The 22,944-nt window shown below is 34.1% G+C and overlaps 2 protein-coding genes across 2 annotated transcripts; both read right to left on the bottom strand.

The window, feature by feature from the left end:
* Positions 1 to 11,968: 11,968 nt before the first annotated feature.
* LOC145572076 (uncharacterized) lies at positions 11,969 to 14,897 on the bottom strand. Its single transcript, XM_081631097.1, has 3 exons — positions 14,421 to 14,897; positions 13,939 to 14,316; positions 11,969 to 12,651 (listed from the first exon to the last, which is right to left on the bottom strand). Exons 1-3 carry the CDS (start codon positions 14,824 to 14,826, stop codon positions 12,290 to 12,292), a joined length of 1,146 nt encoding a protein of 381 aa, XP_081487223.1. The 5' UTR covers positions 14,827 to 14,897; the 3' UTR covers positions 11,969 to 12,289.
* Positions 14,898 to 15,551: 654 nt separating this feature from the next.
* Positions 15,552 to 21,303, bottom strand: LOC145570381 (importin subunit alpha-like). The gene is made up of 11 exons (XM_081629438.1): positions 20,954 to 21,303; positions 20,658 to 20,754; positions 20,143 to 20,234; positions 19,892 to 20,023; positions 18,682 to 18,867; positions 18,420 to 18,583; positions 18,261 to 18,339; positions 17,398 to 17,526; positions 17,159 to 17,286; positions 16,700 to 17,071; positions 15,552 to 16,087 (listed from the first exon to the last, which is right to left on the bottom strand). Exons 1-10 carry the CDS (start codon positions 21,164 to 21,166, stop codon positions 16,702 to 16,704), a joined length of 1,590 nt encoding a protein of 529 aa, XP_081485564.1. The 5' UTR covers positions 21,167 to 21,303; the 3' UTR covers positions 15,552 to 16,087; positions 16,700 to 16,701.
* Positions 21,304 to 22,944: the final 1,641 nt, after the last annotated feature.

Here is a 22,944-nt window from a genome sequence, read left to right as displayed (position 1 = left end):
TGTCGTTAATTTAACAACTATTTCTTCTGTTCTTTTTTACTTGGTCCGCTTTTACTTTTATACTATTCATTACCTTTTTTTTGACTGTCTTTTGTCAATAATATGTAAGGGAAAACATATTCATGTGTGATTTTTTTGAATTCGACTAAATAAGAACTATCATAATATATAACTTTTATAATTTTAACTTATAGAGAATTAAAGTTATTGATCGTTAGAGTTTTGCAATAGCATGCGTGATAAAAGAAACATGTCAAGTAAAAAAGAACAGAGAAAGTAATTAATAGTAGATAAAAATTAGTTGTTAAATTAACGGCAAATAGTATGAGCGTTTGAAGTATAAAAATACAATAATCCATACATCCATAAAAATCATTTTAAAAGTAATCAAAATTTTACAAAAGCTACTTGCTATTTTTGAAAAGCTAATATTTTTAAGTATGGGAAAACTATTAATGCCTCAATACACTTGTTAGTTATTAGTTTGTTACACATGCTAATTCTAAAAAAATTAATTAGTACTTGTAAAATATCAATCAATAATCAATCAATAAATATATACTAAAGGTGAAATCTAGAATGACAATTGTCATTTTCAGGTTAAAAATATTCCAGGTTTTTTTTTTTCTTTCCTCTTTTTTTTTTTTTTTTTTTTTTTTTTGCCATTTTTTATGACATTTATTTTATAACCTATAATAATAGTTATTTCCATTTTGACAACATATTTAATCTAATTATACTCAATTTTTTTGTACATATATTTTACATTCTTGGAAACTTTTAATTACAAAAATACTAACATATATTAAAAAATAAGGTATTGTAATATATTATTTTCCAAGATTTATTATAATATTTTTACTATCAATTTTTTTCTTCAACTTTTATCATTTGACAATAAAATTTATTTTAATTAAAAAATTATTTTGGTAGCATACTTTGTATAAATCTTAAAATTACATAACGTTTATAAGAACATGATCATTTTTATTATAGTATAAATAACATATATTGGAAAATTAAATCTAATTACTCTAAATAATTATGTGATTATTTAAAAAATAAAAGCCTTTACTACACACTAAAAATATATTTAAAAAAAGTTGAAGAGGGAATACTAATTATCCTAAAGTATAATAAAATCAGTTAATTTTTCATATAATGCTGGTCAAAGTATGTCAACAATTTAAGGATAAATGTATATGAGTTCGTATATGACCTAAGCTAATGTTTTAATTCTCTTATATAAAACCTTATAACTTTTAAATTTTTATTACTATATTATTTTTTTTATACAATTCAATAACCTTTACTTATTTGGTATTGGTAAAAACTAAAATTCAAGTTATTTTATTACAAATAATTTTTTTGGATAAATTATTGTTGAATCAAAACCATTATTTATAATTTATTTGTTGTAAAATTTAATATATATATATATATATATATATATATATATATATATATATATATAATGAAACTTTAAATTAATACGGAGTAACTATTTAACAACATATTTCATGGTAAAATTTGTTGTTACACTACTAAAAAAATCTACAATAAAATTAGATTATAAATAGTGAAAAAGTCAAACGTGTCATTTATTGTAACACAAGTAGAGTAGATGCTACCACAAGGTCCTCAACTACCGAATCACTACCATACTCGTTACCTTGCCAAACACTTATTTTGACCTAGTGTTTGACTACTTAGCCAAAAAAACTACCACCAAACACGACCTTAATTGAGGTAGTCACATTTACTAGTCCTTGTACTTGTCCTAATTTTCTTTTTTCTTATGTACTTTTTTCCCTCATTTGAGTCACATAATTACCCAAGTAATTTTCTCTCAACTTTTTTTAAATTAGATAATATTTTGTAATGACTATATATAAGGCGTGTAAAGTAAATAAAAATATTATGAGTAAATGAAAAATAACTAACAGGATTTTAAATCATTATATTATTTTTTTTCTTACATATAAATCATCAAAATTAGTCAAAGGAATTTTTTGATTAAAAAAAATAGTTATTGTAGACACCTGATTATGTCTCCCCAAAACCAAACCAAGTGATGAGTATATTTCACGTCTTCGATTATCTAGTAAGGTGAAATGTTAAAGAGTCTCGTGAATTTCTCTTTTTCCACTCCCTTTTCTAAAATGTTTTAAATAATTTCGTATTTTCAAAATCGTTCATTTTGTATCCTATTTATGAAAAACGTCCAATCCAGTTTATTTGGTCCATAATCTAGGTCCAATAATTGTGTAATTGGATTAGGGTTGAAAAGAGCTTTCAAACGATATATTATAAGCCCAAATCCGAGTTATAACGAGGAAGTTATGGTCAAAATATTAAACTGGACCCAAACCGAGCTTTATATGCAGATCCAATAATCATGTAGATGGTACATTAATATTAATTATATTTATAAAACCATTAGGATTTATCTTAAACTTCAATTATCTAGAAGATTGTTTTGAGTCCTAAAGGCATTATAATTGATTATTAGCTTCTAGAATCTTCTAGAAGGTTCTAAATTATCCTGTTTTTGAAAAGATAATGATTAAGAATTTTATATCGGATAAAACAAATGTTTTTAATAGATTTAATTCTGATTCAATAAGGATAAGTACTAATATTCGATTAACCCAATTTGATCGGAAGTCGGATTCCGTACGAATCTTATCTTCTGAAAAGTATCACGTAGCGATGGATCCATCGCACAGCGATGAAAATATTGCGTAGCGATATCGCATCGCCATGCGATGAAACATGTTTTATTCCGAGTCGGATTCTGACTCTTTTCTGATCTTTTCGGTCGTTGTTCTGTATAAATAAGGGACGATTCCTCCGTTTTCATTCACCAACAATTATCATATCTTCTCCCTGTCTAAGCTAAAGCTTATTCTTTCTTTTTCTTTCTTAATTTTTCTAATCTCTTTGATTTTTCTTGATTTAATCATCATTTCCCATTCACGAGATTCGAATACTCCTAGCCAAGCTCGAAGTTGCCTTATACCTCGACGTGAAAGGTTGATAATTCTGAGGAATTAGTCCCAAATCTATATTTCAATTATTATTTGATTTGTTTGTTAGATTTAATTCTTCTTGAAGTTACTAACGTGTGTATTCTTTTAATAGAAAGAGGCACGATGCTTCAAAGTAAGTAATTTAATTACTCTTTTGATATAGAAATCATGCTTAGATTATTATTTTGATTCCTAGTATCATGTTAGGATGCTTTTATTGCTTTCTAGCATCATATTAGGGATAAAGTTTTGATTTTATTTAGTGACATGTTAGGATTTGTTATTAATCTTGTTAGTATCATGCCTAGGATTTTGCTAATATTATTTTGAGAATATTATGATGATGATTGTTATGTCAATATTAATATTATGTTGCTTGATTATTCATGATATTATTTTTATTGCTTGATCACACCTTTACTGCGGGTTTAGAGGGTGTACTTGAAATCACGCTTAATAAGATAATTAATAATATTATTTAGGCTAATATGATTTTAATTCAATTGATCACCAATAATAGGTTTAATTGTGCATTAATAATCAATCAACGTAGACTAAATATACTTAGGATTAATTTAATGGATGTATGTTGATCGGAAAGCGCCATAAGAATAAAGTAGAGGCCTATTTAGGGCGGTTTATTCTCTTTTAGGTTGGATTCGTACCATCATCTCCGAATATCCAGTCATGGTTCCGGACCACTATGAAGTTAGCAATTTCTGTGATTGGATCGTGAATGGGGTGTAACCTTCACACCCGAGAACGGTTTACAAGTTCCTAAAACTTGTTGGCGACTCTTTTGCTCAATCTTTTTTCTCTTTGGACGCCACCATGCTTAAATGCATGATCACAGTGAGCTCAAAGTTGTTGTTTGAAATATTCCATAAAGTCATAAATAATGGTATGTAGTATGTCAAAGTGATTTAGGTAAAAAAAAAAAAAAAAAGGAATTGAAACATACGAGTATATTTTTTGTGTACAAATGAAAATAGTCATGGAACTTGCTCTAAATCCAGCAAATATAATAATGTATGTGGGAAAACAGATTTCCACACACTAAATTAATTTTGGACTTTTGGTACATCTTGTGAGGAGCACAAAATTGTGTATTCACAATAAAAATAAATTGTGTCAAAATCAATTTTTGGTTTGGCCTACAAACTAATATGCAGCTCGATTACCCTCACAAAAACAATGTTCGAGACTTCAACACCCATGGCCCGGCCAAAATAAGCCTTATCAAGGCTACCTCTCTCTACAACATCATGTTCAACGGTGCGCACACATCCCTTTGGTGGTGCTACCTAACCAACACATTAAAACCGTATGTTTCCGTTAATTACTTGATTGAAGACCTTTCCTGCAGCAGCAGACGCAGCTAAACTCAAGTTATTGCCCTGCAACGTACTTTCTCCAATACTCAGCCGCAAAAACAAGAAAACAATCCAATGTCGTGATGAATTTCAGCATTTCTTCGCTATATTATGTCCTACCATATTGTAGATGCAAAGCAAATGCGTCAATCATCACCAGGCCAATATCCCCCTTTTCACCAACAAATTATGTGTCATCAGGTGGGGGAAGGGAGGGGGGGGGGGGGGGGGGGGCAGGTTCCGGCGGTCGGGCTGAAGGGGATGCGCCGAGGTCGGGCGAGAGCGGTGGCTGCACGATTGGGGAAGGTGGTGCCGCTGGCGGTAGGGGTAAGGTGGTAGGTTTTTTTTTAAAATTTTTTTTTTATTATTTTTCTTATTTTTAATAATTATTGTGGTGACACATGGCACTGTGGCCTCCAGTTAACGAATTTTTAGATAAAACTAGTTTTTGGTCCCGGGCGATGCCCCGGATTATTACATGGGATTGAACATTAATATACGCTGTAATATATGATTTAGTTTTCTTGTAACTAAATTTGCATGTGTTCATATTGGCATTTGTTACCTATTAATATTTTGTATTCAATACATTACATAAAAAATCACTTAGCTTGGTGGTAAGATACCATGTTCTAAATTAAAGGTTGTGGGTTCAATTCTTGTGGAGAACATTTTTTTTTTATTTTGATGAGTGCATAACATGGAATGAAAAACAAATGGAAGGGAAGCACGTGGCGTAATGAATGGTTGAGTAGGTGACGTGGCGTAGTGAGGAGGGTTTACGTGACACGTGGACGTCCTTAGGAACGCCTTTTAATATATTAGTATAGATTTGTTAAAGGATGGTAAAATCCAATTTCTAAACTTTTTTATGGTGTGAAAATAAAAGTTTATTTTTTATTTTTTATTTTTCTTATGGTGTTAAAAAACAATTTTGTGCTTTTTTGGGTGTTAAAAGTCAATTTTTCCCAATAATTAAATTAATTTATAAATATAAAAAATAAAAATAAAAATAAACCACCACCACTACCTCTTCCAACAGCCCCCCACCCCCGTGCCGGCCGACCCAAACGACCAGACCTCCTCCCTTACCCCCTTATCCCCGCCGTGACCACCTACCCCTCTCTATGAAAAATTGAAAAGATTTCAACTCGTCCCCTGATTTTTGCACTTCACACCCACAGTAATAACAATAAGCCCCAACACCCACATTTACAAAACAAGAATGGTGTTCAAAATCCGGCAGAATACACACTCTAACAAGGGCCACCTACCTCTACTGGATTGATGAGCGATACTTTTAGCATAACCTATACTCACAACAATATGCATTGCTCTCAACCTCACATCACTACTAAAATTCGGCTAAATTGCGACCGTTTTTCTACGACCGTCTGAAAAACGGTCGCAAATTATGAAATTTGCGACCGTTTTTCTATGCGGTCGCGATATTACGACTGCTTTGACAACGGTCGCAAATTTGCGACCGTATTGCGACCGTTTTTAGCTTTTTAGACGGTCGCTAGCATGTTTGAACAATTAAAAATAATTCTAAATTAAATTAAATCGTTTGTGACCGTCAAAGACGGTCGTAATTGTCATAATCTGCGACCGTCAAAGAGACGGTCGTAAAAGTCATAATCTGCGACCGTCAAAGACGGTCGTAAATGTCATAATCTGCGACCGTCTAAGAGACGGTCGTAAATATCATAATCTGCGATCGTCAAAGAGACGGTCGTAAATGTCATAATCTGCGACCGCCTCTAAAACGGTCGCAGATTTCTAATTTTGCGACCCGTTTTAACGGTCGCAATTGTTTTTTTTTTTTTTTTTTAAATAGGGTATAAAAGGGATTCCAACTCACACTAACCCTAATTTTTTTACACAGCCGCTGCTCTTCCTTCATTTTCCTTATCTCTTCTCTTTCCTTCTCTTCCTTCTCACGTTCCTCCTCTCTCTAATTCATTTCCTCTTTCACTCTCATCTCCTATTTTCTGACTTTCATTGCCGAGAAACCAAACAAAGCAACTAAATTTCCTCCTATTCTCCCTCCCGTATTCTTTCCTCTTCTCCTTTTCGTTCTTTTTCCTTAGGATTTTCGCTCCATCTCTGTTTCTTTGTTTCTTCTTCATCTTATCTTTTTCTTAGGATTTCTGTCAACTAATGAAGTGTGGTGTTGTATTCTCGTCAAAGTTTGGTATTAATGGTCAAATTCGACCATAAAAATTCCAGATCTGGAGTTTTTATGGTCGAATTTGACCATATAAACCTAAAGAGGAAGAAGTTTTGTGAGAGGTATGTGTTTTTTCTCTGAATTTTTATTATATTTTTGTTTATTTTCAATTTTTGTTGTTTTATTTTGTTCTCTTATTTCCATGATTGTTCAATTTTTTTTCCGATTTTTGTTTGTGTTTTTGTTTGAGTTTTGGTTCGATTTTTGTGTGATTTTCGACTTTTGGTTTGAATTTTTGTTGATTTTGTTCGAATAGTGGTTCGATTTTTGTCGAAATTGTGTGATTGTTCGAATTTTTGTGGGTTTTTTTGAGTTGAATTTTTGAAATATTGCTTAGTGTTTGTGGGTTTGATTTGTGTTCGTATTTTTTGTTGATTTTTTGTTTAATTTTTGTGCATTTTATTTGTGGCTTAAATTGTTTTGAGTAATTTATGTTGCTTTTTTTTGTTTCCGATTTTTTGTTTGATTTTTGTAAATTTGTTCGAAATTATATGGGTTGTTTTTGTTGGTTTAATCGGATGTTTGTTAGTTAAATTTCTGGGTTAATTTTTTTTTGATAAATTTATGTTTTTCTGGGTTAAGGGTGGGTGTGGTGGTGAATATTGGTGGTTGAAGGTGGGCGGCTAGTGGTTTTTTAGGGTGGGCAGTGGTGGTGGTTTGGGTAGGATCTAGTTTCGGTGGATCTGGGTCAAGGCGGGTGGGTGGGTGATGAGACTGTTTTCTCTTTTTTTTTTTTTTTTTTTTTAAAACTTTTTGCGACCGCTTATGACGGTCTCTAATTTCAAGATCTGCGACCGTTTCATAAAGCGGTCGCAATTATTAATATCTGCGACCGTTTTATTAACGGTCGTTGAAAATAGTAAAAACGGTCGCAAAAAATCTGCGACCGTCAAACGGTCGTAATTTTGTTTTTTTGCGACCAGGAGAATAACGACCGTCATGTTACGACCGTTGACGGTCGCAATTATGTTTTGCGACCGTTTTTGCTAGTTTCTGCGACCGTTTGAGGCGGTCGCAATTTGGCCGAATTTTAGTAGTGCATTCTATAGCAAAACAACTGCCATTAGGATCAAACAGAGTCTCTTTATTAAAACTATCTCAAAGTTGAATAAAGCTAAAACCTTACAATTCTAATGAAGAACAACTTCAGAGATTCAAATAGTCAACATAAACACTGAAATGTCATAATGAATATTATCCATAATTTACATTCATAATTAGAAAGCCATTGTTGTTGCCTTGTTCAATTGCTCTTGGAATCTGACTCGCCTAGCATCAAACTCTCTTAAGATAAACCAGCCAAAGCCTTACTATCAGGTGTTCCTTCAGCAGTGTTGGTCCTTAAATCTGTCAAGAACAAGAAGAAATTCAGTGGCAGGTTAACAGCAAGATGGTAAACTCAAAACCTCCATATAATATATAGCCAGATTTCTAAATATGTAATGCAAGAATTAGAAGCACAGGGAGAGTACCTGAATGTTCCCTACAAGAGTTGCAATATCTGTTAATCTTGTTAACAACCACTTCTCGCAGATTCTTTCCAGTATTTCCAGTAAGGTCTTTTCCCATAGAATCTACGCGTGCAGCAGTACTACATGTGGAAGCAAGCACACGGCTAGCACCTGTTATCAAAGCCGAGGGAAAGGTTTGCAATATATCCGACTTCTGAAGACAGCCAAAGTGTAGCTGTGTGGAAAGTCCATCCAGATTTCTCCTTCTGGATCCCAGGAGTTGGACACTGCACGCTGTCATCTTCCCCAGCAGCTCCAATCCTCCGGCTGCCACCATCAGCTTCGCTGCAACAGTTGCTCCGACAATAGCAGAGAGATTCGGCGCAAGAAACACCATCTTGCTATCCACAAAATCAAGGATCCTTTTCCTCAGTGAAAAAAGATCCAGCACTTGATCACAGGCTTCATCAACAATTTCAAAACCAGCCTTCTTAACAGCGCGAACATTGTCAATAGGGTGTGTGACGAGGGACTTAGCTTCAGGAAAGTTTCGACCGTAATTGTCACGGATGAAAGCATACAGAATGTACACACTATCCTCAATATCTAGCATTAGTCGAATACAATAAAAAATCAGCTGATATTCAACTTTTTCCGCCAAACCTACTCCAGAATAAGAAGGAACCTCGTGATCTTTTAGCAGCTCTTCAAATTTCTGCCACAATCATCAATTGAATTATTGAAATCCTCATAAAATTATCTACTACAAAGTTGAAATTGACACAAATATAAACAAAACCACATGAACTTTAAGCAGCACTTAAACTTTTTTGCCAAATTATCAACTGAAATTTTGAAATTATATACTACGAAGTCAAATCGTTGAAAATTGCACAGAAATAATGAAATCATCTACTTTCATAAATCTTAACCCTAAAAACAAATGAAAACCCTAGAACATTTGTTTTCAATTTTCTGATTTTTTGATGGAACATTTGTCAAAAACCTCCGATTTTATGCTGTTAAATACTTAAATTAAGCGGTCATCGAAATCCTTACAGCATTTCAAAAAATTCAAAGCCATGAACAAAGGGATTGACTCAAAAATAAATTAAAAAAAAGGTGCAGGAAAGATTACCTGTATAATCTCAGGGTAGCAAGATGATCCACAAAGTGCTGATACATGATTATCATCATTGTCCTCATGCTTGCTTTCGTCAATCGCCATTGTTAAACCTGACTTCTGTTTAATCTCCTCCTTAATCGCCTTTGCTAAACCGACGATAGAGTTTTGTGTCTAGTTGTGGTGTCGCCACATTTATTTATACGGGGTAAGACTTAAGAATCATTGGATTAGGAAAGTTTACATATAATAGAGTTTTATATTGGTTATCTTTGTTATTGGCCAACATCATCAATACAATTTAGGTTATTATCTTATAAATATTTTACAATTAATCTCGTTTATTTGTAATAGTAAAAAAGTGATTTAATGTTATCTGTGTAAAATTAACCCTAATTCATCTTATAAATATTTTTATTATTTTACAATTAATCTTGTTTATTTGGCACATCTTCTTGTGAGGAGCACTAAAAATTGTTTCTTCACAATGAAAATAAATTGTATCAAAATCAATTTTTGGTGTGGCCGACAAACTAATATGCAGCTCGATTACCCTCACAAAAACAATGTCCGAGACCTCACCACCCATGCCCCGGCCAAAATAAGCCTTATCAGGGCTACCTCTCGCTACAACATCATGTTCAACGGCGCGCGCACATCCCTTTGGTGTTGCAACCTAGCCAACACGTTAAAACCGTATGTTTCCGTTAATTGCTTGATTGAAGACCTTTCCTGCAGCAGCAGACGCAGCTAAACTCAAGTTATTGCCCTGCAACTTTCTCCAATACTCAGCTGCAAAAACAAGAAAACAATCCAATGTCGTGATGAATTTCGGCATTTCCTCGCTATATTCTGTCCCACCATATTGTAGATGCAAAGCAAATGCGTCAATCATCACCAGGCCAATATTCCCCCTTTCACCAACAAATTATGTGTCATCCAATTCTGTTAGTTATCTTAGAAAAATGGCATTGTACTCGTATTTGCTTCTCCTCCAATACTAAACAAACAGCTAGTTGGTAAAATGCCGTATTTGCTTCTCCTCCAATACTAAACAAACAGCTAGTTGGTAAAATGCATAATAGACCCCCCAAAAAGATTAAGTATATATATTCTTCTCTTTTTCTCTGCAAACACAACGTAATGTAGGAGGTATTATGGTTTTATAGTCATTACAAAATACAATTGAAAGGGACCAAAAGATTCGCAAACAATTGATACTCCATTTGTTACATTTTGTTGTTACTACTAATAATTTTTAAGAAAACAAATGGGTAAAAAATGTGCCCATTTTGTTTGCATCATTGGGGTTATATTGTTTTTGTAACTAATTGGATGAAGTCGATGAGAAAGAAAATTGGGAGAAAGAAAATTGGTGGAATCAAATTTAGCGAATGTGAGAGTAAAGTGATAGTTTCTCATTGAGGCAAACAAAAGAGGATTGACGAAGTACTAAAAATGCTTTAGAGTTGGCACATTGTCTAGCAAGGCTATGAAGCAAAGTGTAGCTTTACATTTTCAAGTATGAATAGGCATACACTCTTCCCATCTAACTACCGGAATAGAATTGGCAAACAAGCTATGCGTACTCGTTTCGGTTCATTTTATATCTATGGATCAATATTTGGTAAGGTTGAGGTTTTTTCAATCAAATGTTCGGATTTATTGACAGTTCAATACTTCAATTTAGATGATATAATATAAAAAAATTTGCCAATTGCAACCATTTAAAGTTTGTATTTTGCAAATTGCAACTATTTAAAAAAAAATTGCAAATTGCAGCCCAAAAGTTCTTATAAATTGTAAATTGCAGCTCGATTCTACTTTTTCATCGGTTTATGCGTCAAAATATATTCGGTTAGGGTTTTAGGGGCTATTTTAGCTCTTAAGTATCCGAATTGAGCTCAAAATTAGCAAAAAAATAACGTAAGTGCCTTGTTTTGCGTAACAAAAATGTATCGATTTGAGGGCAATTATTTTTTGCTGTAATTTGCAAAATAGTAACTTTAAATAGCTGCAATTTGCAAACAGTAACTTTAATGGCTACAATTTGCAAATTTTCCTATAATATACTACCTCCGTTTCATATTTTTTTTTGTAATTTTAGGGTATTATTTGCGAGATATAAAATATTCTAAAGTTGCTAAAAATATGAAACGAAGGTAGCAGATGTAAAGAAAAAAATCTACTCCAATGCATATCTTGTTTCATATGGTTTGAATCGGAGCGGTTAATTCGGTCCAAGTAATCGACAAAAGACTGGCAAAAAACAATCACCATTCATTTGTCAATTACCTACAACCTACAAGTTCACATGACTGAACTCTTCTTCAATTTCATGTTACTATCATCAGTTCATCACATGTATTCAAAAAGTTGCTACTCTGAGCTTCAAAGATACACTAAAGTATACTGCAAGTAGTTCATACTTAAATAGGTAAGATCACATTAGTCAAACTAGTACTCCCTCTGTCCCATTTACTTGCAACATTTTGATTTAACACGCTTGTCGATACATTTGTTTGACCGTCGATATCTTTTATTACATATTTATAAAAGCTATAAAAATTTTATATTATAAAGCTATACATTAAAATAGAGCCAACAATATCTTATATGATTACATTAACTTTTATATAATAACTAAAAAACATGGTCAAAATGAGATGTGTTAATAGTGCAAAAAGTCAAAATGCTTCGAGTAATTTGGGACGGAGGGAGTATAATATTATAAACATTTTTAACAAAACATGGAATGAGATAAGACTCAAGCATCATCATCCATACATTTCTGTGAACGCATCTAGCGCGAAAAAAGTAAATAAAAACTTATACAAAGGAAGGCAATCTCTTGAGCAGATTGCCAACAATATGGCAGTGCACAAGATTTGCTAAGCAAGGTTGTTCAAACAAACAAATACAAGTCTCAATAAGACGTACGTACAAACATGTCAGCTCGGAGCTGTTATTTCATCCAAAAGGATATTTGATTAGGTTATCACCCCTACTAATTACGGAGTATATTATAAAGATCAACACGAACAAACATCAAATCGTCGAGTTCCCTCTAAGAAGATTTATTTGAACTTGTGATACTTTTGACTAGGACCGGAGAAGAGACGAGCAAGTAAAGCAAAGAAAGAACCAATCAAGCAAAGGAACCATGAAACCACGTAGAGTGCTCTATCTTTGAAGTTCTTCTTAGGAAGATGGCTCATGTCGGACACAAGCAATGCCCGGTAAACAGCCTCTGTTAGGGCGTATGCAGTAACCGGGTCACATTCTTCAGCTAGGACTCCACACTCAGTGAGGCAAACAATGTCATAAACTCCACTTGTTTCAGAAATTCCCAAAAATTGACATATTTTGACTCGACCATCAAGACGTTCCTCAGCTGTTAGTTTGTCACCGTGAGTGAGTACTAAGATTGGGTTCTGATCTACGCAAACAAAAGCCAAATCATTCGTTAGTTCATATGAACAATTCAATCTCTTTGTACAATGCTCCTCAATTAGTGAATTTTTAAACTATTCGTTTTTTGTGTTCTACTCTAAGGGTCTGTTCACTTCAGCTTAATTTCAGTTCAGTTTAGTTCAGTTCTGTTCAGCTCCAATCAGTTCAGTTTAGTTTCTAATTTCCTTCTCCCATAAAATATTCAGTTCAGTTCAGTATATGTGAACAAACCCTAAAAACGACTTCCTTCGTTTGAAGTGTGGATGAACAAGGTGAAGTTGCAATTCCTAGAAGTTACAATTCTTCCATTTCACAGATTTCATGTTGACCAAACAAGAGATCTAAGCATATTTCCTAGGAATTTCTGTTGACTATGTCAAACAAGCGCGCAATCAAATAAACAAGCACTAAGACATTTATTTTGAAAAGGATGGTAGTCATTTCATGTTTTGGTCATTTTACAATATGGAAACACTTTTATTTATTTTAAAACATGTAGTCGAAACCACATTATTGTAATCATTTTCTTATTTCATGTGTACCATTACATTAGGGATTCATGAACTATTTTACTATTGTTTTCTTTCAGGATTCCAACCCTTTTTTCCCACTTACTGATCATATCCTTCGTTTCTACAAAATGTAAAGTGTAACCATCAATTTAAAATGAATGACACACTTACACAAGTCAATAAAACAAAAGAAATTTGCATTTTGCAACTATTGCAAAGGCTTAATAACTAGATATGTTTAAACATTCACTAATTACTATAGAAGGATAAAAGTCCTTTTAAACATTAAAGATCCGTAGAGATGTGAAGTAAATCTTTCATCCTATATCCGGGTATAATTTTACACTCTCTCACGTTCTATCCTCTATGTAAGAGGGTGTTCTATATTTTTGTATAGGACGGACACCTTGATATGGAGGGACAAACTTGCTAGTCATTTAAGAAGAGGTTTCTCCTGGGTTTCCTCGAGTTTTAATGATTATACAAATCTGCTACTCATTTAATGTGATTTTTTTTTTTGCACCAAAAAAAAAATGTGATTTTTTTTTACAAATCTCATCAGAACGCAGCAGAACAAATAAAGAACTAAACATCTCTTCAAAAAAAAAAAAATAAAGAATTAAACATAATTACGAGTTTATGAAAGTCTTATGTTAAAAAAACAGCAAGGAAAGCCACAAAAGTGCATGATCTTTTTGTCTAATTAAATAGAATTCATGAAAATAAATCAAGAGATAAAAAAGAATAACAAAGAAACTTACTGCCTCTTTTCAAACCAGGGTGGCAAAACACATCTCTTGTTGCCTCCAAATGTTTTGAGTCACCAGCCTGTAAACGATCATAAAGATCAGCCATATTTGCAACCACAATTGCGCAGTTGACTTGCCTCTTACTATACTTTCTTGATGTTGTTGTTGATCCAACAGTAATGTTGTGAGTATCATCGCTTAATCTGCTGCAAGGCTGATTGTGCTTGACCCCTTCAGAGGTCCACTGGGACAGCTCGATGAGGGTCTCGTCTGCTCGATCATTGTAGTCAAACCCCCTTGAATCGAACACACAGAACCCTGCTCTCACTGATCTTAAGACGTTGTGTTCCTCCAAAAACATTGTTGTTGATTCAGAGTTTACTGAGCTTCCTGTTTTAAAACAATAACAATGAATTGAAGCCTTATATTAAGAAAATTTCATGGATGAAAAGTTTGGAAACAGGAAAAATCACAACAATTGTATATTGTCTGACCTGATGTCTGAGCGAAGGGTATGATCCCAGCTCTTCCAAGCACACTATACATAAGGTTGATCAAAGAGCTCTTCCCTCCTGCAGCAAAGCCAACCAAGAGAATGGTAACGGTTGACGGGATCTCCATATCTTCCTTCTTAATCCCACCCATAGGAACCCACATATCTCCAGCCCGGTAAGCCACGAGCCTGTGTCGAAGATCATCTAGACCCTCAGATGCTACCATTGCTAGCCTCTCCATTTCTCTCATCACCTTAAGCCTTGGAGTCAAACTCCCTACGTCGGAGATGCTACTAACCTTCAAGCTACTCATTTCTTCTGCTGTGGCACACGTTCGCCACCAGCAAAACTCAGATGATACATCCTCCGATGTTACATCCTCATCACAGACTTGCTTGTCTCTCATATTTTATGATTGACTGAATTTTCTTCAATTTTTTTAAAAAAAATTGAAGAGGCCTAGTTTGAGCATATAATAATAGAATGTGTTGCAATTATATAGGCAAGAATTACAACACAAGAATATGAAAGAGACAAACTGTACTCCAAAAATCCATTTTCCTGGAAGCTACGCTAGTTGTCTTAAGTTGTGTTGTGCCTTTAACGCTCCATTATAAAAACTGAAACTTCAAACAAACTCAAAATTTTCAACAGAACTGAGTGTACATGTCTTACCAAAATGCCCCTAGATAGCTTGTCTCATTCATACATGAACGGGGCATCGTTGTCTTTTCACAATATGACAGTTATAATAATATCACATTCAACTTAATGTCTACTTAGCGTTAATTTTATATCATCTATTCATTAGTAGTATAGAGTATTTTATTGAGTTCAACATTCTTTCCAATTATTAATAATTATCCAACCACATCAAGATATTCTTATCACGAATATTCAATGTAATGAGTCTAATGACCCGTTCACCTTTAACTCTGGCACCTCAAAGAATACAAGTATATCATAATATCATTTTCAGACTGACTTGTATAAGATGAAATAAAAGAATGCAGGGCACATCGAAATGATGGAATCAATGATTAAGCAAACATGGGAAAATAGTTAGATATAATCAAAGCACAAGTGTACAATGTTGGTTTCTGTTCATTTTCTGCGGGTATAGAATAGAAGTAATAATAAAAGCAATGCATATAAAATTGGAACTTCATCAAGAAAACTCAACTGAACAATTATATGACCGAACTTCATTCAACATCCGACTCCTTACAGACTCGACAAATATCTCTTCCTTGTTTAGCATAAATAGAATAGGCCCTCAAGAAGAGGGCTTCCCATCTGATAAAGACCAAGTACATATTATATGTGTATAAAATAGAGATGGAAACCCCTTGATCAAAAAAATACACTTGGTCCATCCTTATTATGCAGCCTAACTATATATGACTCGAAAAAAACGCACTTAATGTATATATAGCTGCATGACTACCCCTGCTTGTGTTGAATTGACTTGACTAGGACACTGCAAAATATTAATTCCAAGAGGACTCGCTGACTTGTTGATGATGGGTGTACTCCACAAATGTTGAAGTGCTTAGCGAGCACCTCAACCATAGTTGTGGCTGGACCGGACTGGACCGACAATCTGGATAGACTCACAATATATCAATCCTCAAACTAGGGACCTCAATAGACTCCGCTGGCACATCCTGCAAGTTTTATACCAACATATCAAAAACAGGACTAGGTAAACTGAAGGTAGCTAGGACTAATGTAATTATCATTTCCATACTCTGGCCAAAGTGTAAAAATATGTAGCAGATAATTCTGCGCATATAGAAAAAGCATAATCTTCCAGAAAAAAACTCGTTAAATGACCACCTAGAGTTGGCTAGAGTGTAGTAGAAAAATGTTTGATAGGGTGCCCAAGGACCAAGAACTGGAAAGTAATTTCACCCACCAAAAACAGAAACTACTTCCTCTCAACAATTTTACAATACCAGCACACAGCACAACCATAGTTCAAGTCCACACCTCTATTTTTGGGGGTCTAAAATTTCATGTCCACCACATTGAGATTTAAATTAACTTCTTTTAATTTCTGCCTAAAATTATTCAGCTAATTAAAATAACCAAAATAGAATTTGGATAGAAATATTTGCTGAACATGCTTTTAACATATCATTAGTTATCAAAAACATTATATATACACATTCAAATATGATTTTAATAATGCACACATACCACTAAGAAGAATAGATAAGACATGGAATCAACATAGCAAGTGTTTTAGAGCATTGAAGAAGATATGCAGTTCGTACCTTTAACCAAACTTGAATCCACCCTGTGGAACAGCAATATCATTCCCACCAAACTCAAACCCATTTTGAGCACCATCAGCAGAAGGCAATGCTTCATCTTCATCATCAATCCAATAGGTCTCAAGGATTTTAACTGACTTCTCATAAATTTCATTGTTATCATGACTCTGCAAGTTTTCTATCTTATCTAGACCTTCAGCTTCCTCAATCATCTGAGCGTAAACATTCACACCTTCTGCACCCAGATTCTTCTCAGCTTCCCCAATCTTCAATATGTTCTCAAGACCTTCCAAGCAAACAGTGACAATTCTTGGATCAGGGCAAACTAAAAGATCACATAGTGGCTTGACGCATCCCTGGCTCACCAAAAACCTGCATCACAGAAAAGATCTGAGCTATACCATCCCAGCATATAAAAGTACAAGCAAAACTATGACAAATCAGACTATAAAGTCATACTTTATTTGATCAGGGGAACCTCCTGAAGTAGCATTTGAAATAGCCCAAGCAGCCTCCTTCTTGATATCAAACTCAGCATTTTGGAGAAGATGGACAAGAGGACCAATAATGCCAGCTTCAATGACAAACTGCACCAAGGAAATGCAAGATCGTCAAAATAAAAATTAAAAAAAAAAAATAATTAAAAATAATAATAAAAAAATAAAAAAGGGACTTGAAAAAGTACGAACTGGACTTACCTGTATTTGCTCCTTAGTTCCTGCAGTGATGTTGGAAATGGTCCAGCAAGCTTCTTTTTTAATACTCTTCTTGTAACTTTGGTTCAGCAAGTTAAGAAGGCACGGAAGAGCCCGATGATCAATGATGCACTGCAGAAAAGTAAAAAGAGGAAAGAGAAATGGAGGAGGCAACCAAATACAGGAGAGGGAAAAAATCATCAACAACAACAAGGCTCTTACACTTCATCCAACTATCTATAATTCACAAAGCTGTGATAGCACACAGATTTAAGAAACAAACTTTCAAGCTGAGTAATTTAAAAGCCTCAATATGATCTTAATCCTAATAAAGACGGGGGGGGGGGGGGGGGGGGGGGGGGGGCAACCCCATTAATAGAAAGCTAAGGCTAAAAAACTCAAGCTAACTATAATGCTCTTCCTATCATATTAAAAGTGGAGAGAAAGTTCATCCAGATTGGCATATATTCAACATAGCATAACTAGTACAGAACTTGCTTATTAAACTGAGCTCAGACAATTAGACATACAAAGGAAACTAAAATCTCCAAAATGGAATCAGAAATCAAATGAACGAAATAAAAGTCGTGAAGTTGTCAAATAACTAATCAGCTATGAAGGGCTACTCCAGAAACCTATGGCTTCCAACTTCATAAAAAGCACCAACTAATTCAAAAAAGCAACTATCCACTACTATTCCACTGTTCAGCCAAGACTAGGTTTTTCTTTTCTCAGCTAGTGTAAAAAATTGAGCTATAAAATAACAATATATACATGCACACATAGGAAAATTTAGATGGTAAAGCCTTGATAAAGGATACACTCAAGTCAATATATTCAGCACAAGTTTTATATGCAGAACCAACCTGAGTCTGCATGTCATCACCAGTAACAATATTTCCGACAGTACGAAGTGCAGGAATCAGCACAGATGGAGAAGCATGACTGTAAGAAGAATGGCATTATTAAACAAGGGAACTTAAAACTGGAATTTGAGTACATCAAGATACGAAAAGAATACTCACAGTAAAAGCTCCACAAGCCGGGGGCAGACTCCAGCTTCAATAACAGCTTGAATCTTGTCATTGGTACCATCAGATAGATATGAAAGTGCCCAACAAGCATCTGTAAGTATTTCATCGTCATTTGAATGAATAAGCCTCTCAAGAGTGGGAAGAGCAGGTTTTGTCTGACCAAGCAAATATAAAAGTGAACAAAATGTCAGATACAACAGAAATTTGGCATGCAAGCTTACAGAGTACTATCTAGCAAACTAATGAGGAAAACCTGGTCAAATGATGGTTGAGGCTTGCCTCTGCAGAAGTTTGACAAGGTCCATGTAGCATTTCGCAACATAGACAGCTTGGCATGCTCATTGAATTGAGCCATCAGTGGCAATAGAGCACCATGGGCAAGGACCAAATCCCGACATTTTGGTGAATCACCAGCAATATTCCCCAAAGCCCAAACAGCCTAGAATAAAAAACAGAGCAGATTAGATACCATTGAAAATGGAATATATTGATTAGGCATTCATAGAAGATCAGAAAGAAAAGGAAAGAGTGTCAAAGAAAGAAAGTGCTTAATCCATCTAAAGATGAAACATTCTTATTTTTATGTTTGTCAATGCACAACTTCAAACATTAAAAAATTGAATTATCAATAAGTAAATAATACTTCCTCCGTTTCTGTTTAATTGCCACGTTTTCTTAGTCACGTTTGCCAATACACTTATTCAATCATTAATATCTTTAATTATCGATAATAAAAAATTATTAAAAGTTGATATTTTGAAAGTATATAATATGACGAATCTAACAAGATCTCACATGACTATATTTTTCATTACATATAAAGCACAAAACACAGTCAAAGGGCGGTGTGTGAATAGCGCTAAAGTCAAAACGTGTCAGCTAAAAAAAAACGGAGGTAGTATTTTTAAACATACATCAAGACGAGTTAGACAAAATCCCACTTGACTATAATTTTCCTTAAAATAAAATCATTTTTTCAAAAAAGGAGAATGTACAGTGTGTTATCAGTGAAAAAAAAAAACAAAGAATTTCATCTAAAAAAGTGGATGAAGTATTAAACAAGCCAAATGCTTAACTCCGGTTCGGCCCAGACACAGTAAAACCTTTTCAGGCAGTAAAACAAAAGGCTGATCTTCCACTAATCATATATAACTCCCTAGCAAACTACAACAAGCAAAAGACTTGTACGGGGTTGACTTTCATAATCTTATTTTATACATCCATCTTGTGTAAACCTTATTTAATAATTGTATTAGAGGAGTATCAAAACATACAATTAAAAAAAAACAGATGGGATTCACATAGTTGGAACAAAATTATATTTGCACGGGCCTTTACGCCAAGGTTTTCCCCTCACTCCGGAGGCCCAATCCCCAAAACAAATATAGTAGACTACTTCATTATCCAATTATATATATGTACACAAGCATGTGTTCAAGACTTTAAGCATTGATTATACAAACCTGTTCACGAACGTCATCACTTGGTGAACCAAGAAGCTTGACAAATATTGGAACAGCGCCATGATCAATGACAACCTTAGTGTTCTCCGATGTGCCAGATGCAATATTGGTAAGTGCCCAAGCAGCCTCAAACTAAGAAGGTACATTATGTTAGCGTAAGACGAAAGTGGCATTACACCCAATAAATTTATTGCTAAAAATATTGATTTTCATTCTTTTCCGATCAAAAGAGTAAATTCACTTAAGCAAACCTGAAGCTGAGGGTAATCATCTCTACCCAAAAATTCAACAAGACGGGGAACAACTCCCGATTGAACAACCTCTTCAATAGGTGGGTTACGCTCTGTGAAACAATCATGTAGAATCCCGTAAGAACGACTGACCTCAACCGACACTTGTACTCAATAAATCATAGAAGAAAACAAAGCCAAAAAACTTGAAAATTTAAACCTCAGAAACTACTATATCATATTTGTCTCAAATATATTAATATTCATTAATTCCTGTACTGCTGCATAAATTAGATACCAGTATGTGATTCCAAGAAATGGAATGGAGTGTGGCGTTTAACAACTATCTAAACTATCCAATGTGTTTAAATTAAGCACTATACAACTATGCATCTACGAGACTTTGCCTACATTAAGCACGAAAAGGCGATGCCATTAATCGAGGGAACCATATATGCATCACAAGATACTTCATCACACAAAAAAAACAATCAGATGCTTCAATATATTCACATAGAATTCAACAGAAGATAAACCTATCGAAAGCAGCTTTCGGAAGTGAGTAGTGGCTTCAAGCTGAGCAGTCCCATCATCTGAACAAACACCAGCAACCATCTGTGGCAGACTTTCAATCTACAAATCCAATCAAACAAAACTCACCATATCAAAAACCTAAGCAAAATTAATCCCTAAAATAAATCCCAAAAATGAACTAGTTAATCAATCAACTCAAAACCTAAATAATTAAACCCTAATAATACAATCAAATGAAAAATACATAAAAATTAAAAAAAAAATTAAAAAAAAAATCAAAAGAGGAGTATGATTGTACCTTCTTATCAAAAGGAGCAGCAGAAGAAGGCAATTGCTGAGAAGCAGTAGATTGAAACCCTTCACGACGCTTCTTCTGCAAATTCTCTTCTCGACGATTCTTACGAATCTCAACCATGTTATCCTCTCTCCGACGGCGACCCTCCTCCGCGTCGACCGCCACCTTGTACCTGCTACGGCGGACTTCAGTCCTAGCATTTGGCCTCAACGACATCGTTTCTTCCTCCTTGACTCGATCGAAAATCAACAATCAGTCAATCAATCAAACACCCGAAAAAACCCTAACCCTAGGAGAGAGAAAATAATCGAAATCGATCAAAAACTGAACAAGGGTTTTGAGAGAGGGTGAAGGAATTGGAGAAAGAATGTTGAAATGAAGAAAGCGAAAGTAAGGGGTATTTATATATGGAGTTAGAGTATAATACCAGATGAAAATGAAAGAGGGTAGTATAATTATTATTTTATTTTAAGGGGGTTGGATTTGGTGGTTAATTACAGGGTGGTGCCACTCAAATTTGAAATTTGAAGATAGGTTTGTAAAATTAAAAAAATTAATTTGGAATTGTTTTTAGGAGATTGATTTTGTTACCGTTGTGTTTGCGTCAGCCGTCAGATTGATTTTTTTTTTTTTTTTTTTTTTGAAGGGTGGGTTTGAAAGGGATGCTTTTGTATTGGGGGTTTGGCTGGAATTAAGCTGGCCATGTACTTTGGGGATACTATACCATTGTTTGGATCGGATGATTGATGATGCTTGGGAGGTGAATGGGCTTAATACAATGCAAACCCCGTTTTTTAAGCACTTTAGTATTGGTTCGGATGTGAAACTCTAATGCGGTAGTATTCATTTATGAGTATCATTATAGTAAGAAGAGGGTTTTATTAAAGTCAAAATCTTATACTCCCTCTGTTCCTATTTTTTTTGTCCTATTTGATTGTGCGCGGTCTCCAAGATATGTCTTAAAACGTCTCTATCTTTATTTCTATATACGTAAAAATTATAAAAACATGATATTAATAAAATATACAATGAGACGAATCTAACAGGACCACTGATGACTATATTATCTTTTATAAATTAACGGTAAATTATGGTCAAAATTTTCAAAATTTGACCTAAAAAATGACAATGGGGCAAAAATAAAGGGACAGAGGGAGTATAGGTCAACATGTCTCAAACTAAAAGGCAAGAACCCTTTAAAATAAAGGAAGGGTGGGGAGGGGGCAGGGGGTGGGGAAGAAAATGCATACTTCCTCCATTCTATTAATATTGCAACAAGGATGAAATTATGCATCTCAAAGCACATTTTATATGCTAAATATCTATAATTGTGTAAAAGTAAAAATTATAAAAAGTTGGTATTGTGAAAGTATTTTATAAGACGAATCCAATAAAATCCCACATACTATATTTTGCTTAACGTATAAATCATATTATATGGTCAAACAAGAGTGATGAATAGTGCAAAAAGTTCATTATTGCAATATTAATCGAACGGAGGAAGCACAAAGAAACTATTACATGATATATACTCCATAACTTTAATTTTCTTTCATAGTTAAGAGAATTATCTTGTGGAATAGTTTTATTTGATGTTTTGATAAAAAAAATTTGTCAAATTGAATTAGTTCTTCAATATTTTAATTGAATTTTGGTTTTTTTTTTTCTTTTCACAATTGTATCAATTAACTTTCCTTTATAAATCTCGGAGATTTGAACTTAGTTGGTATTTGTATTTCTCTCCAATAATGTTTGTACAATAATTGAATACAAAGAATGTCTTCGACTTCATGGAAAGTCAATAATTTTTTTGGTGAGATGAACTTTGCATTCTTACTCGAGTAATATCAAGAATAAGTAGGATAAGATACTTTTTGCGTTGAGAGTGGAGGATAGCTCAAGCGGTTAGAACTTCTTTCTCGATTCTAGGGAGATTTTGGGATCGATTCTCACCCCACCCTTATGGCTCTCTAAACACCAAAAAAAAGATACTC

This window comes from Chenopodium album, chromosome 12, assembly GCF_948465745.1.
Source record: "Chenopodium album chromosome 12, dcCheAlbu1.1, whole genome shotgun sequence".
In the NCBI taxonomy this organism is placed as follows: domain Eukaryota; kingdom Viridiplantae; phylum Streptophyta; class Magnoliopsida; order Caryophyllales; family Amaranthaceae; genus Chenopodium; species Chenopodium album.
The sequence above is the reverse complement of the archived record's forward strand: the minus strand, read 5'-3'. Positions and strand labels throughout refer to the sequence as shown.